The sequence below is a fragment of the Helicoverpa zea genome, chromosome 1 (assembly GCF_022581195.2).
Source record: "Helicoverpa zea isolate HzStark_Cry1AcR chromosome 1, ilHelZeax1.1, whole genome shotgun sequence".
Taxonomy (NCBI): domain Eukaryota; kingdom Metazoa; phylum Arthropoda; class Insecta; order Lepidoptera; family Noctuidae; genus Helicoverpa; species Helicoverpa zea.
The window spans coordinates 5,893,364-5,916,711 of NC_061452.1; the positions used below are offsets into that span (position 1 = coordinate 5,893,364).

At 37.1% G+C, this 23,348-nt stretch overlaps 2 protein-coding genes across 2 annotated transcripts in view; one reads left to right on the forward strand and one right to left on the reverse strand.

Annotated features, from left to right (window-relative positions):
- On the forward strand, nt 1-20,638 carry LOC124646352 (facilitated trehalose transporter Tret1-like). The gene is made up of 4 exons (XM_047162834.1): nt 1-433; nt 16,579-16,976; nt 18,990-19,799; nt 20,005-20,638. Exons 1-4 carry the CDS (start codon nt 382-384, stop codon nt 20,191-20,193), a joined length of 1,449 nt encoding a protein of 482 aa, XP_047018790.1. The 5' UTR covers nt 1-381; the 3' UTR covers nt 20,194-20,638.
- The window catches only part of LOC124646256 (myrosinase 1-like), a 24,949-nt gene continuing 21,476 nt past the window's right edge, over nt 19,876-23,348 (reverse strand). The window contains exon 7 of the mRNA XM_047186404.1: nt 19,876-20,585. Within this exon, the coding sequence (XP_047042360.1) occupies nt 20,378-20,585 (208 nt within the window). The 3' untranslated portion in view covers nt 19,876-20,377. The remainder of the gene's footprint in view (nt 20,586-23,348) is intronic.

Here is a 23,348-nt window from a genome sequence, read left to right on the forward strand (position 1 = left end):
GGAGCGTTGCGATTAGTTCGTTCGCCTCTTTATCGTGCCGTTTCGTTCAGTTGCTCACGAGTCGCCGTCGCGCTACCACGACACTCACGCGTCCTTCCCGCGCAATGAACCAGCCAGCCAACAACACATAAACCATCAAAATGAAGCCTAATCGGTTATAACGTTTCGTTTACAAACCCAATTTTAATTTAGATCGAATATATATAATTATTGTGATATTTAGTTAGTTCTCCGTATTTTTAATATTTATAATCGTTACGATGAATTCAATTTACTTTATTTAATATTATTATTTTTAATATATAAAATAAATTCAGTGCTCAAGATAATCTCATTCCAAACGCGCAGTAATTATCTAGAAGTCTTACTACAACAATTGCGATGACTGCAAAAACTCGTTCACATTGGAAGGAATATGGAACAGCACTATGTGGTGAGTTCATTTTCTAACCTATCATTATCGCATGCGTCGGCCATGTGTCCGTATGTGACCGGGCCGCGGCGGTCCAGCCGCGGCGATGACGTAAATACTCATTTATTGTACCTTAATTACATGGAAATCACTGCAAAACCCCCGTCATTTTCATTTTGTGTCACCCCAAACTACCTCAGACACTCGCTGTTGTCCACGTCCATTAAATTCACATGTGAAAGCTACCGATGCATGATTTCACCGAGTACCACATATTATTCAAGTTAACGCAGTAAGCTATTTTTAATGTAGCGATCATGTACCGGTCAGTGCCAACCAATTTTGTCCCATATTGACAACAATGACTCTACCAAATGTCATTTGATCATAATTATTATCGGTGTTACTTGTCATTATCGGCAAACAGCGGTAAAGTTAGAGGCACGCTCGTAACTGTCACTTTGTTAGTAGAGAACATTCCACGTTCCACGTATGCTTATTTTGTAACATGTATTGCCTTTTATTTAAACCAGGGGCCCGATTCTCCTAATTTTACTTAAGTGGCATTCGATTCACATTCGACTGCGATCCAATCACGACTCGATTACGATTGAAGCGTATGTGGCATTCCGCTATTTTTTCTTTGAAATAAACGTTCTTATCCTTTTCTGTCATTCAATAATGAATCATTTTGTCTGCAAATGATTTACGATTGCAATATGATTGTAGAACAAACTAACGTTTAGACCAAAATCACCAAAACAGGAGACCAATCGCAAACCAATCGAATATCGTTGGAATGCGATTGGTCTTATATTAGTAGCAGAATGCCCGATATGGTTAAAACTACTATTGCGATCATATTGCGATTCGATTTCTATTCAATTTTGACATTATTAACTTAGGAGAATCGGGCCCCAGAACTTCAATACGCCTCGAGGTTTTCTCGAGGACAATTCCGTAGAAGTAGCAATCTAGCCGCACGTGGTGCTCTCAATAATCTTTGAATAAAGCGTGAAGATTTTAGCTCCGAAACCTGAAAAGCTTTAGAGTGAAAACACTCAATTGCATCTGTTTGCGCTGCTTCCGACAGCAATGTGTATAAATGGCTGATACAAGTGGCGTGCGCAAGAAAATCACAAGTATAACATAAGATATTATGTTGAAGTCGTGGTGGCCTAGTGGGCAAAGAACCAACCTCTCGAGTATGAGGGCGCGGGTTCGATTCCAGGTCAGGCAAGTACCAATGCAACTTTTCTAAGTTTGTATGTACTTTCTAAGTATATCTTAGACACCAATGACTGTGTTTCGGATGGCACGTTAAACTGTAGGTCCCGGCTGTCATTGAACATCCTTGGCAGTCGTTACGGGTAGTCAGAAGCCAGTAAGTCTGACACCAGTCTAACCAAGGGGTATTGGGTTGCCCGGGTAACTGGGTTGAGGAGGTCAGGCAGGGCAGTCGCTCCTTGTAAAGCACTAGTACTCAGCTACATCCGTTTAGACTGGAAGCCGACCCCAACATAGTTTGGGAAAAAGGCTCGGAGGATGAACATAAGATATTATGTTGCCATTAAATGGTCGCATGTCCAGACATCTAAGAATTTTTAGGAAAACAACCGAGCATCATCACTGATAAAAACTTTTGTGTAATAGGTATATCTCATTGATGGCGTCTTTAATTCAAGTTTATTACAGTCTTGCATTCTGACTACATAAAATAATTGCTTTCACGTCTAACGTTAACTCGCATAAATTGTAAGGAAAATCGCAAAAGCAATATCTATAACTTCTTAACATAAATAACAACTATGTAGGATCAAACTAGACAATGCGAAATAGGTAGATGATTTTCCTTATATTATACTACCAGTATTTCAAATCAAAGAAATAGATATAATATTTCTGAAACCACAAGATCCTAGTGGCTTTTATTGCTTTTATAACTTCAACGCTAATTCGCCTCAACGAAACTGTAGGTTAATGGTTTATCAATCTGCTCTTACGACCGGATAAATTGAAGTATCGTAAATATATAACATGATTGGCCACTCGAAAAGAGTTATGTTCCAATCCTCTAACAGCTTCCCTGAAATCACATGATCATTCAAACTCGAAGGAATATCCCACTAAAGTGTCTCGTTTATCGCTTCTAATGATTATTTATTTATGAAATTGAACGTCTCTGAAAAAGTTCTGTTTGAATAACCTTTTTCAAGAACGAGTGCACATATTTATTTTCTCATTAGGTGAATGGCCTGAGATGTATTTTTAAAACAGCCAAAAAATAACTAAACTAAGTATGTATTGAATCATATTTGATTCACGTATCTCTAAAGTAATTCTTACAACCTAGTGCGTCGTGAAATCGTGAAAGCGATGCCAACCGCGCTGTTACTTCTTGCTAACGAATGATTTATTACACATTAAAATGTTATTTCAAGTCTATACCCTATCCCCAAGTTAATCATCTCAAACAAAGATACTCTTTAATAACATTATTGTCATAATCACATAACTCCATATAATACAAGATGCGTCATCGATACCTTCTCAAACGAATCGATCATTTGTACCTATATAGGAATTCTTTAAGTATCTTCGAACATTTACTTGAAAGAACCATTATAAACCATGGCACTTCTCCTAAGAGGAATTCCTATTATTCCGAGAATGCAAAGGTATCAGGTAGAAAAATGAAACCAAGGGACCAAGTGTTGTCGGCCTATAGGTGATACCGCTGATAGAGAGGAAGAATGCCAATTTAAAAAATGTAAAACAAAACCATTTCTTAATAGATTAATATCAAGACAATACTTGCAGTTATATTGCCTTGTCCAATAAATATAAATTAATTCTCATAATGATTAGATAAGTCTAATAAAACATAATCTCTATCAAAGCTTTATATCACTTTGTATGCGTTTAACGGGAAATATCAATACGTGCGATTATTGCTTGACCTTTAGACCGCAATTAAATATAAACAAACAGGTAAACAAATATCGTAACTTGTAACTAATCCACATCCCGTTATTTTCATTGAAAAATTTAACTTGCCAAATAATACAGGGAAATATGGATATTAATAGTTTGCATGAAACAATACTCTTAACTACTAATTAAGTGCCTAGCGTAGGTCGATAAATTTAAATCAAGTGGTTTTACCATATTTATAAGATGTCTGCCTACAGGATATTTGCAAAATACTTGTTTTAAGATAGAATTTATAAATTGTGACATGAAGTTTGAAACACAGCCACAGATTGCCCATTGATTCATATATTTTTTATTCTAATTGTTAGTCCACCTCTTTGTATAAATTAATTCTCAGAAGATCTTACAATAATCCTCCAATGCCAATCAACACGAAACTAATCGTATTTATATAAACAATTCAGTGTAATTAACGTTGTCAGAGTAAATACCTAGGACTATTTACTGCTCTGTTTTACGTCATTACAAAGTAATAACTTTAGTATCTTCGTTTTGTTTTATTTTTTTAAACTTGTACATTAATTGCCTTAATTTAGATAACATTTAAAGGAATCCAAACTGTGTTCTGTCGTGTTCTCTTAATATTGTTCTAGAAAGATTTAAGAATTATAACCACAGTGGTTTCGTCGTCGATATCAAAGTAAAACAAAGAAAATAATCACCGTCAATTCGCATGGAAAACATCGAGGAATTTATACCATTAAGTTCGTTTCGCTTGGATTAGACATCAATCAACTCTCAAGAAAGTAAGAACAATTTATGTAACAATTCAGATGTTAAACATTTATTCGTAACTAGCTACAAAACTTCCCGCAGTCAGGTAAAACATCTGCCTTCCGTGTCCTTTTTAATTTAACATGATGTATAAGTCAATAATTACGTTATTTATAATTATGATTAATTATAGTTAGATATACGAATGATAAACTATGAATAATACCTCCATGAGGAAAAGCAGAAAGCCTAATATTTACTTAACGTATTAATGCACTTCCTTTGTAGTTTATATTTACAGTAACCACGTGTCAATTATTTAAAAACTATACGCTATTGTGTCATTAGTCATTACAATTTCATAACAACTCGATGTTTTATCATCACATATGCAAGTGTAGCTGTCTTATTAAATTCACGTTGCCGGATACTGATTCTCAAGTTTATAACTTGTTTTATGATATTTAATAACGGCTCCCAGTACCTATCTAAGTATATCCTTGATAATATTATTAATGAGAATGAAATTCTATTCGTCTTTCCCCTTTTTTCACGCCAATACTACTGAACCGATGTTCTGATTTCTGAAAAGAATCTAGTAAAAATCCTGAAAAAAAATCATAGGCGGCTTTTTATCCGGTTGTGTAATAATAAGTTTCAGGTCGCAAGTAGAACCGCGGGAAATAGCTAGTAGTTGTATATACAAGCTGTTGATTTGCATCCGTGCCATAGTCAAGGACGTAAATATGCTAATGATTCTCGACCCAAATCAACGAAAAAATGGGTAGGTAATTTTTTCATGTTTTTTTCTTATTTACGTATATCCGTCAGTGTAACCCAGCCGTACTTTAATTCGGCGCGTGTGTTACTAGCCTTACTACCGCGCTGCGCACTCACACAAACGCAAACGATACATGCACAAAGCATACGCAACGATCGTTCAATAAAAATCGTAGATCATCCAGCCTACCCAAATTCACCCAATCACAGTGCGAGTACTCCCACACACTCGCCTCGCCGCTCCCCGCGTGCCCTTGAAGCCGGAACAAACAAGCGCCGACGGCAAGCAGTGTGTTTGATGTCGCCGCCGCTGCTGCGTACGTGCGCTTTGAATTCCGCGACGTGTAGGTACAAAGTGCGAGATGACGGAAAACTACACGAACACGAGTTGGTGGCGATGGTCCGCCTGTATGCCATCAGTGACAACAGTGTACTAACAGCCATCCATCCTCCGAGCCTTTTCCCAATCATGTTGGGGTCGGCTTCCAGTCTAACCGGATTCAGCTGAGTACCAGTGCTTTACAAGAAGCGACTGCCTATCTGACCTCCTCAACCCAGTTACCCGGGCAACCCGATACCCCTTGGTTAGACTGGTGTCAGACTTACTGGCTTCTGACTACCCGTTACGACTGCCAAGGATGTGCAATGACAGCCGTACATACCTATGTTCCGGGAAATGTTTACCGACCGGGAACCCTCATCACGGAGGGTCATGCTGGTCATGTGACAGACTTATGTGCTAGGACCGTTAACTTAGTGCTTTCGACACATTAAAAACGAATGTGATAGTGTTATGTTAGCTGAAGGACAACCAGCTACTTCGTCGTGCTCGATTGTGCCAAGAGTGTGAAGGTGACAGCTTTGAACAGTACCTCCGGGTAACTAAACTAGGTAATTTATTTATTTGTACATTTTGTAAATACGTAGTCAGCTTAATCAATTTTATTAGTGTAAATAAGTTGATTTCTTAACCACGCCAATAATACCTACGAGCCGAAAGAATCACCTCGTGCCTACACTTAACTAACACATCTTTCAGTAATTTAATCGAAAAGTAAAAACAAAATTACTACGAAATCTTTACGCTGAATGTTAAAGCAAACCGAAAATGTTATCAATCAGCTGTTAACAGGTCAGTGAACTTTCCTTTAGCGCACTAGTATTACGTCATTAATAAGATTTCCGTGTTCCAAGGTCCTAAGACCGTTAAGAAGGAAGCAAAATTTCTAATTATTAACCAATTTAATTCAAAAATAAAAACTAAATCACTGCGAAAACTTTATGCTGAAAGATAAAGCAAAACGAACATTTTATCAATCAGCTGTTAACATGTTAGTGAACTTTCTTTCGCGCACTAGTATTGCTTATTACTGTAGTTAATAAGATATCTGTGTTAAATTTATGCTCAAAAATTAGTAAGTAAAGTAAATCGAAGTTAATGACAATAATGAAGGTGATTTTCGAAACTTTAGGTAAAATGATTGCTATCGCGTATCACTCGGTCTCGCTCGCTCGCGCGCTCGCGCTGTCATGTCGTAGATAAGACACTCACACATCGACACTCACGCACACACGTAGACATTAGTTTTCTCTGTCTACGCACACATAGCTGCCATCACGCACACACTGTGGCCGCGGGGCAATTCTGTTATGATTTGTGTTTAACCGTGGGCTAAATTCTGAAATACCATGAAATTACAACATCAAAAAAAGCAGCGCATATTAGCTTTTTCCCACCTACCGTAATTCAAATCGATTATTTACGTATTTAATTTTAACCTCCTTGACTATGGCACGGATGCAGATCAACAGCTTGTATTTACGACTATACTTTGTCTACTAGTGCAGATGTCATTATCAATAGTAAACTGTGCACAAGATATTCCAGTTGCAGGTCAACTTCATATCTGTTGGACATATTTTGACATGTGACTGAATAAGATAACTAGGGTTGTTAATTACATTATACAAATAAGTGTTTTATTTATCAAAATCAACAGCATAGTTTGTATTACCTAATCTCTAATACATTTTGCGATTACTGATTAGTTTAAATTTTATCGCGTTTATTAATGAACCATTGATATCTGCGCTTGAATACTCTGCTGTAGACTTAATTTTTTTGCGATGTGTTTTTTTGTGAATTGTTATTCGTCATTCAAGCATCGTGAATCATCATACATTTTAAGTAGTCCTTCCCTTCCCTTGTATCAGCCTTCAAAATTCCAATTCGTGCCCCTCGTTCATAGGTTATGTTATGACTTCCGGACACGCAAGACCGTATGCAAATAGATCGGTGCTATATGTTGGTAAAAAACACCAACCTTACTATAAACTCAGGTATTCGAATGTCATTGACATCCGATAGTTTACGGTTCTATTGCGATTTTCTGCGATTCGTCGGCGTGGAGAGAGCGAAGTGGAAACGATGGCTCGGCGACGATCCATGTTTATAAACAATAGCCCGCCATACCATGTTCCACTTCAAAGACTAATTCTTGGAAGTGACGACACTAAAAGTTAGCAATAAATGTTCTACGCAGCTTTTTTGCTCGGAGAGATCAGACACGGCTCGCAATGAGGATCTGCTGACGTCATAACCATATTTTGAATGATGAGTCACAGATGGCGAAAACTCGGTTCGTTTTACAGCACGGTATTCCGAATGATTAATGAGTTCGATTTTATAATGTTCTCATTTATTTTTAAAACACATTACGTTTTCATAAAAATAAATCTAAGAAAAATGCATTTATTTCATAAAAAGTTCGGGAAATAAATAAGAGCGCTTAGCTTTTGTAGGATTTGCGGCAGGATTTTCGATGTTTCGTATTGTATTTGTTGTAGCTATTCGACTTCTCTTCTGCATACTTCTTCAAACTGCATCAGAAAAATTCCATTTCCATTCCAAAAATTCACGTGAAATTGATTTACTTTTGCATGTAGTACCTACAGGAAAGTACATACATTGCGTCACACTTTACTATTATAAAATGAGTTACGTAATCAAAATCATAATGAATATTTAGCAATAAATACTCGTAAATAAATATATTTATTAAAAACATTGCTAACCCAGCAAGAATTTAAATCTGATCATGATCAACAAACTGTAGCAAATTATCGGTTATGAATGCTTACGCTGAATAACATAATGCTGTTGATTTCATTTAAGTATTCTATACTGATATAAATAAAACGTAATATCATAGGTACCTATATACTTTACAAAATTCCATGTTCACGTCTGAGCTGAACATTCACACCTGTGTGGGACGATGCCAAAATGTTCTCTCTTGACAGACGGACTGGCGATCCTCACATATAGCATGATGTTGTTTGTCATCAAGCGAATACTGAAAGGCTATCAATTCAAATCATCTTATTGCACTGTCTAACTGTCATCGCTATATCATTAACAACATACCTGAATAATAATAAAACAGACCTGCTTTTTTTCCTGTATTAAATACTTCAGTTTATGCCTCAATTAAAAAAAGAACAGTCTAAAAACTTCTTACAGATATCACCATACACTAATAAAAACTTGACTACACTCATTTTTTATCTCAGTTCTTTATTTTTTATCTTACACGTTGAATTCTTCACCGAACCGTCACTAACGAAGCTAATGTCAAACGAACGCTGTCTGTTAAAACCACAATGATAAAATTATTTCAAACTAACATTTTAAAGTAGTCTTCAGATTAACGTGAAAGAATTCAGATGTAGGTAATAGATTAATGGACGCTAATCCGCGCGAACCAATAGGATTTCTATTCTTCATTCCGTCGAGCTGTTAAATCTATTGTCTATGCAATTCCATTGAACTGGACGATAGCTTTTAACTATGCGCATAATCTTTGCAGAACTAAACAAAACGGAACGGTAGTAAAGCTTTTGATATATTGCTGTTGATACAATCGATTTTTAATAAAGCAGTTTGCTCGGGGGATTGTGGTCAAACAAAAGTAAAATAATACTAGTTCTTGCATGCATAGCGGGTGTGGATGCTAAGAGTAGATTATAGAGAGTATAATAAGCCGATGGATAGACAAAACAATTAAATCAATGCTAAATAAGAGAGCCAAAAGGTTGTTGTCCGATAATAAGCAGCTCCGCTAGTACAATCCTAACCCATTTCTCAGAATACGTTACAATAAACGCGGAAGGTAAACAAACGGTGTGCCATTATTTTTCTTCCATTTGTTCATATTATCGGGAAACTGGTGTTTAAAAAGGAAAAAAAAAGTAAAAAAAAGTCGTGGTGGCCTAGTGGGTAAAGGACCAACCTCTCAAGTATGAGGGCGCGGGTTTGATCCCAGGTCAGGCAAGTACCAATGCAACTTTTCTAAGTTTGTATGTACTTTCTAAGTATATCTTAGACACCACTGACTGTGTTTCGGATGGCACGTTAAACTGTAGGTCCCGGCTGTCTTTGAACATCCTTGGCAGTCGTTACGGGTAGTCAGAAGCCAGTAAGTCTGACACCAGTCTAACCAAGGGGAATCGGGTTGCCCGGGTAACTGGGTTGAGGAGCTCAGATAGGCAGTCGCTTCTTGTAAAGCACTGGTACTCAGCTGAATCCGGTTAGACTGGAAGCCGACCCCAACATGATTGGGAAAAAGGCTCGGAGGATGATGGTGTTTAAAAAGGATTCAGCTGTTTATAGGGGTATCGATCGTGTCAATAGAATTATAAAATAAGTATTCCATTACTTATACGCTGCATATAATGTTTTAAAAACAAACGAATGTAGGAACTACACATAATAAAGAAAAAAATATGAAACTCTACCAAGTATTATGTAACACAAACCTGCATACGCTTCTAGATTTACCTACTAAAGTTTCCTGTTTTAATGTTGTATTCGTAAATAATCACCGAGATCGCCAATCCATTAAAAACATGCTATGTAGTCAAAAATATAAATAAGCGGATCTAATTTTTAGATCAAAAGAACAATGAGCTTATTTAACCAACAGAGCACAAATTGTTCGTAGAAATCTGTACGGTATAGTATTGAGAATAGGTTCGTTATACTCAGTTTGACGTCACGAGGTCTTGAACCTAGAACTATAAATGTGCTGGTGTTCGGCACCACGTGCTTTTGACACGTGCTCTATATTATTATATTCTATCCATTCAAATGAAGATGTTGTTCTATTCTAGAGTGGGGATAACCTATAAATGTTCAGAATAAACTATTAACTTAACAGACACAGAATATTCCTTATATACAATATGTATTAAGTGGCGTACAATTGAGATGGCTGACCATTTGCTCGTGGTAATTATCGGAAACACCCTCATGATCGCACATGGGATTTTCCGTTCTACCATGATGATAAAAAATGTTTAATTGTACTTATTTTTTTACGCTCTATCTGTGCGCAAAACAAATGACTACCTAATTAAAATGAGTGACTGTAATTTCTTACAAAGATTTGGACCTTTATGTATTTAAATCTATATCAAAATATCTTTTCGAATTGGATTCGCTGTATCAGATCAAGCATTTAATTGACCCAATATAACAGACCGGGTGGAGTCGGAAATTGAAATTCTCAGTCTTTGTGAACTGAATAATAGCCACTTCCAGGCTCACTGGATTCATTCGTCTGATTCTTATGATAATTTATTTATTGTTTTATGAAAATACAGTTCTGTAGGTTTATTCACGCTCAATGTACCGTTTATGTGTATTGCGTTATTTTCCCTTATCGATATTGTCGGCCAATCACGAAGTCTTACTTATGGCTACAATTTACACACACATGGCTAATGCTGCTTACGACACAAAGATTCTGTTTATCGGTAATGAACGTAACATTCAATGCGAATAAGCATAATATTGGCATTCAAACGGTGAAGAATCTTGCAAGATAGCTCTTAATAGCCTGATTAAAGTTGACTTGTGATATTAATGGAATTGTATTAAATGGGTCAACAAACAATTTATTTATACTGAGAATTGAATGTTCCGTCTTCGGCACTATATTCACTATAACAACAGTTTCAAAATAAGTGACGGGTGACAGGTTAAATTAGCGAATGGAATATTTTAAAGGTCAGTCACAAATAGGAACAATATTTGGCCGGCATAAATCAAAATTGTGTGATGGCTAGGTATTTTACTTTTCGATATCTCATGCTGGACATTAATAGGTGAATTTGAATTACTTAATGAATAGAAATCGTTATCGCAACCTCAGATTTGAATAATTTTGAAAAAGGAAATCTGAGTTAATTTGTTAAGAATATAAGTATCGTAGTCTATCATCTGCTATCATAATCAAGACATGAGTGTCATCCGAGTGTCGGCTTTCACTTTGAGGTTTGAATGATTGACTGACTACATCCTGTCAACATTGTGAGTGTTATAAAAACACATAGCTTCTACGCTAACGCCACACACCCCCCCCCCCCCCTTAAATCATAAGCGACACTTTTGAAGTCCACTAGCCGTAGCAACAAAATAACACAATCTAAAATATTGTGTAAAGCCAGTAATTTATCCATTCTGTTCCAACATTGAACATAATTGTCACGAGCTATAAATAAAGCCGCCAAGTTCAAACGACGCCACTAAATCCTTCCATTGATTCGCCAACTGGACCTGTTTTTTACCATCAAATGAAGCAATCGAATATAGCTATTGTTCTACTTAGTTGCGGTTCAGTCACGCACGCACACGATGATATTTGTTCAAATTCAGCAAGTGGTACATTGTCGTACGATACAACAATATCACAATTACAATTATTGTTATTCTGAGATGTGTGCCGCCATTAGGACACGTTCACACTTAGCTTGCAAAATAACGACGCAAACCAGTCAGTTCCCGACAAAAATATAAATCAGCTCGCATTTGCATTTTCTTCAAAAAGTATTGCCAACTTTTTCTACCTACTCCCGAAAGCGATTTATGCATAGCTGGATTACCTGAAATACAATTTTCTGGGACGTTTAATTTTGTTTAAAAACTTGTTTACTCGCAAAGCTCTGTTTGAAGCAAAAACAAACGATAAGATTTTAGGAACAAGGCCTCTATCTATCAGTTATGTAAACACGTGTATTGTAAAGTATAAGAAAAGCAGAGATATTTCTTTAGTGGTAATTAGGAAAAATAAAATCAAAATGTGGTTTGGAGTTTGAACGCACCCTTTGTATGACGGTGGGTTGCGTCAGCGAGCGTGGCGCGGGCGGGCTCGCGGCGAGCGGAGAGGCGCCGGCGCCCCGCACCGCGCCGCGGCCTCGTGCCCACCTCACACGAGACCATTTATACCACAATTTAAATTATACCTTAAGTCATACTTTTATTGCGTTCATTATCTGTAACTAACGTATTAGCGAGATGACTTTGTGGTGACACGAGCATCTGAAGTGCAGAACATAATACATCATGTTATTTAAAAGTAATAAGTATTACATTATCTAATTGAACGCAAAAGTAATATACTTTTCTGGTAATGTTTAACTTAAAAATTAAACCGACTTCCCAAAACACTAAAAAGCAAAAAAAAACTATTTTTAGGTGCATCGGCCTAGAAGTCGGTGTCTAATGGATGTTACTAAGTTAATTTTGCCACCGACTTCTAGGCCGATGCACCTAAAAATAGTTTTTTTTTGCTTTTTAGTGTTTTGGGAAGTCGGTTTAATTTTTTTGTAAAAAAGTTTTTTATTTAAAGCTTTTCAGTGATACGAATAGTTGTCACTATCCATACAAGTGAGAAGTTCTCATCAATACAAAGAATATAAGTCCAAATACGAGGTATTTTACATATTCAGTTGTCGAGTTCCCTCGACTTACTTTCTCTGGTCTCCATCATCAGGTCAGCTCCAAACCTTAACTGTTGCAAAGGTCTTGTCAATACAAATAATTTAAGCCCAAACACGAGGTAGTTTACATATTCAGTTGTCGAGTTCCCTCGACCCTCTCTGGTTTCCATCATCAGATCAGCTCCAAATCTTCACAGTTGAATAGTGCTTTTAGGCGTACACCTGAGTGTCAAGTTTTTACCCTATGTATGCCTACAACTTTCGAAGGTTGCCCTCGATTTCTCAGGGTTTCCATCATCAGATCCTGACCTGATGACTATGGGACCAACTGGCAGCAATTCCGCGTCGAACAAAAAAAGAATCACGTAAATCGGTCTATAAACCTCGGAGTAATCGATGTACATACATAGAAAAAAAAAAAAAAAAAAAAAAACATACCGGCCGAATTGATAACCTCCTCCTTTTTGGGAAGTCGGTTAAAAAGGACAACAAAATGCCAAAAACTCGATTGCATCAAAAAAGGCCTCCTGAAAAAATAGAAGTGTAAACAATGGTCAAACTACAATCATTACTACCTAATACCTATAACGACTCCGTGTTTTAAATTGTATTTGCTTTGAATTAAATATAATTTGCTTCTGCTGCTGAGTATTAAGATTTCGTGGAATTTAATAAAATACAATTAAATCTGTGTGATTTTAAGTAAACAGCATTGCTCGCATTTATAAGTATTTTACACTTAAAATCAAGTCTATCAATCCTATTTAAATTTTAATTTAAACTCGACCTAGCTTTCAACTAAACCGATTTTTCATAGTCCCAGACCAATTTTTCAATGTCAGGTGTAGATACGTATTCTTAATTATGTTATTGCCTGATTGATCACCACAGTAAAAATACCTTCAGAATACAGGGGCTTAATAGGTACACTGGTACTTTATAGTCCACACGTTATTAAAGTTCTAAATTAGCAACTAGACTGCTTCCATTACAACAGGAAAACAACGTGACTTTAATTCTATTGTTAGCAACCTTTTTCATTTTCCTCTCAAGGTTAGTCCAAACATGACAGGTATAAATATGATAATGAGTGCCTTGATACCAATACAAACCATTTACTTACAATAGAGCCATTACTGGTGTCATAACAGTAACATTGTTGTTCAAAAAAACATTTTTGAAAAAAAATGGCTGCATAAATTCATGAATAAAGTATTAATTAATAATAAGCACGTGACAGCGTCCGACTCCTGCGTGTACTCGTACATAACTATTATAAACTGATGGCTCGATGATGGTGCCAACTGGCATACGGCGTTCGTTCCCTGAATCTGTTACTATATAAATTACACAGCTCTACTGTTTACACTGCTGACGTGGAAACAATTTCAGACGCCTTCAGCACGCGTAAATGTCTTTCCTGAAAATCTCAATACGTGACCAAGCTATTTAGGCTGAAAAATGTTGGTTTCTTCGTAAAATGTTGCAATTGCTACAGTCTTGGTATCAAACGAGTTTGTCATGCCATTTTTAGCTTTTTTGTTCAGTTTCAATCTGAAGTTCCTCGAGTCACTGTGGCTCACGTGTTCGTTGTCTAGTTGTTGTAAAGCTTGATCGCGAACGTGAAGTATTTACTTGCGGCGTGGATGTGGCGTCCTCTATCTCCTAACTAACACAACACGGCCACCATGTAAACTTTAGCTCGCAGTTTGATTCTGTTGTGCACAAACTATGTAGGTACATATTTGTGATTAAACTTAGGCACTGACTCGAACACGCTTCTGCATTTGGAATAGCGCACGCACACCAGATATACTGAAATATTTAGCAGTTTCAACAACCTGCGCCTTAAGATACCCACTCTTCTACGTACGTGTTTCGAATGCTTCTTTGAAACTTAAAAATAAAATTCAATTGAAACCCCATTTAAAAATCGGAACTATAAATCCAGTGTTTACAATCAAAATTATTTCAGATTGCTCCACTTATTCATAGAGTTACTGTGGACTCTAAGAACACAATTTAAAGCTTCTGTAAACCTTTAGCAAATAAAAACTGATAATAATGGGAACGGGGTCAATACGTCTTCTGTGTATCTATGAAATATGAGTCAGAGATAAAACAAACAGCGTCACGCCGACTTATAGGCGAATGGTCCAGGAAAAGTAATATTCGTAGCATATACGCGTAACTTTCTAATAGTATATTGTCACGAAACTGTGGCATCTGTCATATTAATTATCAGATACAGGGTCGAGGAACGTGTCGAGTATATTGGAGTGGCCAGAAGTTTCCACGAGCGCCCGATAAGACATGATAGCGTCGCCACTCCCAAACTTGTTTTTACTTCGGACAGGAAGTTTGTTACAGTAAATCGTACGCATTCTAGACTTATTCCTGGGCAGTAGCGATTCAATTCCAATTTCAAAAAATTAAATTTAAACTTTGCAAGTGAAATGAAAGCTTTGAAAAATAGAATAAATTGATGTAGATCAAAAGGATTGATAACATATCATTTTCCGCAAGTCAAGGTAGGTATATCTAGTCTGCCAAATCTATGTAGTTTCCTATTGATATTTTGGCACTCGCCGTCTACCTCTAGAGTCATAAAATTGAAGAGGGTTTTATATTTTAATTACCATAATTTACAAAATTAATCATATAATATATATCATGATAAAAGTCGTTTTGAGGATATTCAACATTCATTATTTACCACTAATCCTCCATTAGATACATGAATAACCACTTTCATTTCCCTTATACATTATTTTTCCATTTACACTTTGGTAGGTAAAGGTAGGAAATGTATAAAACAAACATTAATATCAGTCGCCGCAATACAGATATATGGAGATGGTAATCTCGACTAATTAGATTTACGATGTGTACAATCGCTTGGTATTACAAATGTGTACCTATTTAGATTACATTCAAAGCTGAAACACCGCGATTCAGGAAAAGGACATATGGTATTCCTATGTTTGAAAAGGAACAAATTGCCAAAATCTTGCTGGGACACTGTGAAACAGGCATAAAATCTTTTTTAATTTCAACTTACATCTTTCAAGCAGATTTAAATGTGAAAAAATGCACTTTATCAGGCGATCTCGTTCCATTTAATCGTGTACGTGTTTATAGTCCGAATCTAAATCTCGAAGAATTCCATTCGACCATTCGATTTTGTAAGATATTCATTTCAATGGTAGTTGCATAGTTAAAAGTGGACTGTGTGCATCTTCTTCTTCATTCTTACTGCTGCCTGGACTATTGCCAGGTTCCGCTTTGCTTATAGGAAGGTCATATGAATGCTAGTAAACATTCCAGTTTTCTACCACAAAACTATTCTCTCTCGTAGATAAAGCTACAAGGTTTTACAGAATAAGATATTCATCAGCTAGTCATTCTGCATCACGTTTCCACTAAAGTCGATAACAATAGGTAGTACAGTTTTAATACCGCTTAATTACAAGACTAGATTTACTATCGATGATGACCGGAAAATGTTTAGCGCGATAATTAACACCAAGGTCGCATGAAGTATTAATGTAACCCTCATAGGTATGTACAAGTATAGGTACATGTGTACACAGCTCTTTGAACATAATGTAAAAGTTTACTCCGACATTATCTCCATCTGTAAACATTTTCACATTTATATTTCTTAACGTACACAGATAAACACCTACTTCTAGCACCTCGTAGGGGGCAATGCACTCTTTATAAGCTATGTAACCATCAATAACTATCCTTGATTCTCTTATATAATCTAATGACTTTAGCATACAATGTTTTTGCCAAAACGGTGCCTTCTTTATTAACACTATTGGCACTGTATCCGATACAATTAGCATGAATGTTACTTCAATCTAACAGTTGTTTTCCTTCTATTTCAGCTACGCTTATCACCGCTACAGCGGGTACCTGCTACGGGTGGCCCTCACCTACTCTACCGTACCTACTATCCGAAGAGAGTTCAATCAAAACAACAGCTGACGAGGGATCATGGATAGTCTCGATAATGATCCTGTGCTCCGCGTTGACGCCTGTTCCCTCCGCCTACTTCGCCGACCGGTTCGGCAGGAAGACCACGCTACTCCTCGGTGCGGTGCCGTTCATCTTGGGTTGGGTGCTGGTCATCGTGGCCAACTCCGTCGCTCTTCTCTACGTGGCGCGGATGTTCTCCGGCTTGGGCTATGGAATTGTCTACACAGTTGCTCCAATGTACACAGGAGAAATCGCTACCAATCAAGTTCGAGGAGCCCTCTCCACACTCATCACGTTAATGAATAAAGTAAGTACATGACGCACATTAATTAGTGATGCAATACGAACACAATGTTCCATTTAGGTATACGACGTTACTTGAAATTGTCACAATATCGCGCCAGTGAAACGAATGGTATTAAACTTAGGGGCATTAAAAAAACATGAGACAGGCAGGTGTTAATGAATGATTCATCGCATTTGCAAGTTCCATCTGCGAATACTAATAATAATAATTCGAGTACTTATATTACTTAACGGAGTTTAAAAAAAAACTTCTACCTAATAGAAAAACTACGATGCTGTCATCGAGAAGGTTCATTTATGTGATAGATCAATGTCAACTGTAATGGCACATCAATTGATCAATTTCAATGAAATAATTGAGTAACTCCATCTCATTGCAATTATTCACTCTGGATAAGTTCAACTAATGGGCGATATCCTTTGCAACGTAATAGGCAATTGCAATTATAAATTATTTCGCTCGGAGCCTGCTCTGGCTTATCACGCGGTATTTACATATTCCATGCTCTGTTGCCTGTCTCATAAGCTCGCTTTCTGCTTTGAGAGTTAAATATGCGATTTCTAAATGATATTCGTAGAATCGCACGGTGAGCATGAACGGTATGTACTTGTGTAACCAACAGGTGTACGGTTTCCTTTGTCAGAGTCCATTGCACTACAGGCATAATACTTATCTCGTTACATCGACAATGTCATACGAGATTTCGGTTATGTTATGGATACCCAAGCCACTAAATTACTCAACAAATAGACTTACATCTGTATATGTCATAGCCAAAAAGCTTTTGAATTAATTAATTGTTCAGTTCATTTTAATATGTACTATACCTACTTGGTAGTACTTACCTATTTCTCAAACTTTAATCCTCTAAGTAAAAACATTCACATGTCTGATACCAGTCGTCGCACATAAAAACCGACCATTTTTATCAAGAGCTATAAAATGTTCACGTGATAAGCTTGTGATAATACCATGAAACACATTATAAGTACGTACGTATCAGAATATACCTACTATCTCTGTTAACTAGAGGAAATCAAATTATTCCCCGGGATGCCAAACCACAGTGCATCCTAATGAAATTATATTGAAGTATCATTCGACAGAGCTCACAACAACGTCAGTGCAGAGGGCTTTAATCAAAAGCTATTCACCGTGATCTTATATGACAACAATTTATTTCACATTGTGCGTTGTATTTGCACGTAATTAAGGCAGCGCGATACGAGGCGCGACGCGATGCTGAAACGTGACTCATTACCTCAATTACGCAGTGAGCACGGTTTCCCGCAACTCATATAAAACTTGAAACGTATACGATGTTTTGAAAATAATAATTTTATTGCCTTTGAATAAGCTCACTTATGTCGTTAATCTTTTGAACTGATCATAATTTTACCCAAATCCTACTTGAATACAGCTATGCTTGTGATAAAATTGATTCCGATAGAGGAACACCCAGTTTATGTGTAGGTATACCTATTGTGTCCATCTAATCGTAACGATGGTTTTTATCTACCCATACTTAGCTATTACCCACCTTATCTTGACAAATAATGATGGCGACCTCGATGGCGCAATGGTTACCATGCCGGACTGCCGAACCTGAGGTCCCGGGTTCGATTCCCGGTTCGGTCGACATTTGTGTGATGAGCATGCTTGTTGGTCGTGGTCTGGGTGTTACGATGTGTATTTATCAATATGTATATATGTAGCTATATGTAGTTTATCAGTTGTGTTAGCACCCATAACACAAGTTAATTAATAACTTACCATGGGGCTAACCGACCGTGTGTGAAAATGGTGTCCCGATATTATTATTATAAATGATGTAAAACCATTGTTTATGGATGCACTCGAGTAGCCTCGGTATCAAACGATTCATCCGTAAAAAGTAGGCATAATATTAAGCCACCAAATAGCATTATAATATCACGTATTACAGGAAATTTTCATATCATGCCATAAAATTCACGGTAATACAAAACTAATGAATTATGTCTTTTGTTTCAGGTCGGAATTCTTGCCCAGTACTGCATCGGTCCGTTCGTCTCGATGCAAACCCTCGCTGCCATCAACTTGATCCTGCCCGTCACATTTGTCATCACCTTCATCTTTTTGCCAGAATCTCCTTACTACTACTTAAAATTTGAGCGAAGTGAGAGAGCCGAGCGCTCACTCAGGAACCTACGCAGTGGCGACATTAGAACTGAACTCAAAAGTATAGAACTGAACGTTCAAGAAGATATGAAGAATAGAGGAACTTGGGGAGACTTGATCACTGAAGCTACCAACAGGAAAGCAATGTGGATTACGCTTGGTATATTCACGATACAGCAGCTATGTGGCAGTGCTGCTGTGGTGGCATACGCGCAGGTCATATTCAACTGCACGACCAGCCCAGTCACTCCAAACATTACTGGAGTAGAAAATGTTACCTCTTCCGCTTCTATAGAACCCTACCAAGAATCTATTATTCTTGGTTGTGTACAAGTAGCCACCTGCGTCCTGTCAGTAATACTCGTCGATCGTGTTGGTAGAAAGCCCCTTCTGTTGCTATCGGCTCTTGGAGTGGGCCTTATGAACGGCACAATTGGAACATACTTCTACTTCGACCATGTCAACAAAGAAGCCGTTGCACATCTTCACTGGATACCCCTCGCCGCTCTTCTCGTTTACATCGTTTGCTACGCCATCGGGTTGTCGACGGTACCCTACGTTATCATAGGAGAGATGTTCCCGACCAACGTCAAGTTGTATGCTTCCTGTATCGCCCACATCTACACCGGCGTCTCCATGTTCGCTGTTCAAAAACTATTCCAGGTGAGAGATCTTTTATAACATAACCGCTAGTGCAGCATTAGCAATATAAACAAAAATGAATAAGAATAGAAAAGCATTATTGTAACAAAATTCCCATTTATTAATAGTAAAATACTTTTTGTACAATTCAGCCGTGTAATAAACACAAAATAATTAAATTCATAATTTGAACATTGCTCTAATCTGAAATAATTTGTCATTCCAGGTGGTCAAAGACGCATATCAAATATACACAGTATTCTGGGGATTCGCCACGTTCTCGCTGCTGGGGCTGGTGTTCATGCTGATCATGTTGCCGGAGACGAAGGGCAAGTCGTTCGCGAGCATCCAGGCGCAGCTCAAGCGGGAGGTGGCCCGCGACAACGCTAAGAAACTGGCCACCGTCGAATACTGAACGCCGGAGACATCGTTGTCCGGATAACTTCTCACTAGTTTAGCTTAAGCTTTACTTTAATGTGTTTTAAGGGATCAAGCAAGTTGGAATGACAGTTAAGGATATTGATACTTAATGTTTAATATACTTATAGCATAGAATAGTGTAACAACGTACAGTTTTCTAAAAAGTATTGTAGACACTATTACAAAAGTAGCCTGTGTATGCACAGTAGAGGGAGTATGGAGGGGGCCAAAAGGGCTGCGCCCGAGAAGGCGGTAAAATCCTCAGGGTCGTAGTCGGCAGGCAGCGAGCGTGACCTGATCACGCTCGCGTACAGCTTGGCTGAGTCCTTCGCCGTCCGCGTCTTGTTCGGACTCTTGAAATCAACCAGGTACAGACCGAAGCGGGACCTGCAAATGCATTTACAACTGTGAAAAGAGTGAAATTAGACATTTCTGACTGATCTATGTGTTTTATTTATCACCAGATGAACAATGGACAGAATGTTAATGGACATTTCGTGTTCTTAACTTTGTCTTAAGATATTGACATAACTTTTAGTTTACTTGCTAGTTACAAAAGCAAATCAAATAATATGTTGTCTATTAAAATGCCATTGTATTTGTGTTAACTGCTTTTAACCCGGTAACTTTAACGGAGACTAAAATGAAAAAAATACTTGATGATATACAAACTAATGTCAAACACGTTGATGACTATTTAGAGTTAAAATCTGAATGGTATTTTTCCTTAAAAGTATATCAAAATAAACTTAACAGATTATTTCCGATTCAAATGATTCATCTATTTGAAGAACTCTATAGAATTGACGTTAGCTATCTAATATGCGAAGATAAATATATAACAAAACAACGCAATTGATAACATTCATCAATCATTGCTATCAATCAGAACGTGCCTCCAAACGTTCTTCACATATTTAAAGCTGATTAGATTAAAGAGAAATTGTACAACGTCCACTATGCTGATACAGGGTGATAAAAATAGTTTCAGAATTAGGTTGACTTATGACGCAAACAGCCGCTAAGCTAGGCCGTTTCCAGAGAAATTCAGCCGTTTTTGTTACCAGGTTGCCTATATTTTCAAACTTTTTATATTTTGGTAACTGGGGATTAAGTCAAACGACAAATCTTAACGGGAGCTTTTGAATAGGGAGCAAAATGTTTTAGGTCAATTATAAAAATCAGGAACATTAACATTATTATGAATCAAAATTATGTTAAGAAATATTTCATTCATTACAACGATTATTATAAAAGTTTAATTCAAAAGATCACATAAAATAAATGTCCCTATTTATGATAAGGTGAAGGTAGATCCAAAAAGTCCATACCTATTTAAAGATATGTCAACTCATCATTACGAGTAAGTATGTGGAAAGATATCTATGATAGTAGACATTTGTCTAATCTTTTAGATTATTTATTTTTTGCAAGTGTAACATGATGTTACATTTGTTGTTTTTCAAAAGATTTAATGATTCACACTTTAAAAATCCAACTTATTTTGGTTTTTAGAGGCGCTATCAAAATTAATCGGTACGAATAAAGAATGATTCAGCTTAAAGTGTAGTTGACCTTATATGTATACAAGTGATAGGTAGCTGCCCTTAAACCATAATAAATTAACGTATACGTAATAACTTAACGGCAGGTAATTGTCACGATAATTGATTATATAATATGGGCTTCTTAACCTTGCAGCAAAGTTCTTGATACAAGTCCCTTGATATTGAAACTTTGAAAGTCACTACAACGTTATAGGCGCAGCGTGCCACGTGAAAATGTAAGATAAATATATTATTATATTTATTGTTATATCAAAATGGAGAAATTAAGGTCGATTCTTTTTGACAGATGATCAGTCATAAAGAGACAGAGACGACGCCTGATCAATAGAAGATATAAATATCATCGTTATGACACAGTGATCACACACAAGATAGTCATCGCTTTATCGACAAAAAAATTAGACTGGAATTTGGACTTTGGAAATACATAAGTATCTGAACACATACAGTATACAGTTTTCACGTGCGCTACCAAAGTTATGGTAAGGTTCTAAAATTCTGATAATATTTTTGTACCAAATTCCCTATACGCTGAGTAATACTAAAAAATTAGTTCTAACTAAATAACTCGATGCGATTGCCAAACTCAAAAATGGAATGTGACGGGCTATAAAAGCCCAAAATTAATCACTGACCCTAGTGAAAAATAGCGATCAATTACCTAATTGACTTTGAATTAATGATCTTGGTAGGTGCCTATTTCTATAACTTCTTGTGTCTATGTACTTATGTAGTAAATTGTTTCGCACGGTATTCATTACTCTATATTTCTGAAGTATAAATTTTATAATTTCACAGTTAATAAATATCATGACTGAAAGAAATCCATATTATATTCGTCAGAATCCGAACTCTCATACTCGTGTGTCCCTGAACTTTGTGCTACACTTATAACACAAGTTTCTATCTAGAAACTAGTAGTGCCATCTAGCACTGTAACGTTCTGTCAAACTCTAGATAGAACGATTTCAATTTGAAACACTTTCGATAGATGTCGCTGCTTGTATCTCGTGGCTTATTGTCAACCGAAGTGCTAATGATTGATTGTCGATAATTATAAAACAATCAAGAATTAGTGTCGTGCGTGAATAGGTAGCATTATTGTTTATTATAAGGTGATCTAGCGTACATGGTGACACTCACACATAATTATTTCATGTATAACATGTTTGGACTTTAAAGGAGACTATGACCCTTGAGTTTGTTTCGGCGTTTCTTCTCAGGGATCAGTCAGTTAGGAAATGCCGGCCTCAGCGTTCTTAAAATGACGTGTAAAAGTGATGTAATGTCCAACTTGCAAAATAAACAATTTCATTTCATTTCATTTCATTTCATTTCATTTCATCTTCACACTGCCCCGCATCACGCTGCATCTTGCGTGTTGACGCACCTACGCGCGTTCCTGCGGGAGTGCAGATCTGCATCATCGTGCGGGTTTTTCACGCACTCACGCGCGTAGGTGCGTTTTGTAAATTCACGCACAGCGAGTTCCATTTTCAAATATACACGTCACGCCCATTCAAAATCACGCGCGGCATTGCGGGATTCAGTGTGCCATACCTTGCGTCTCGCCCCGCACCTA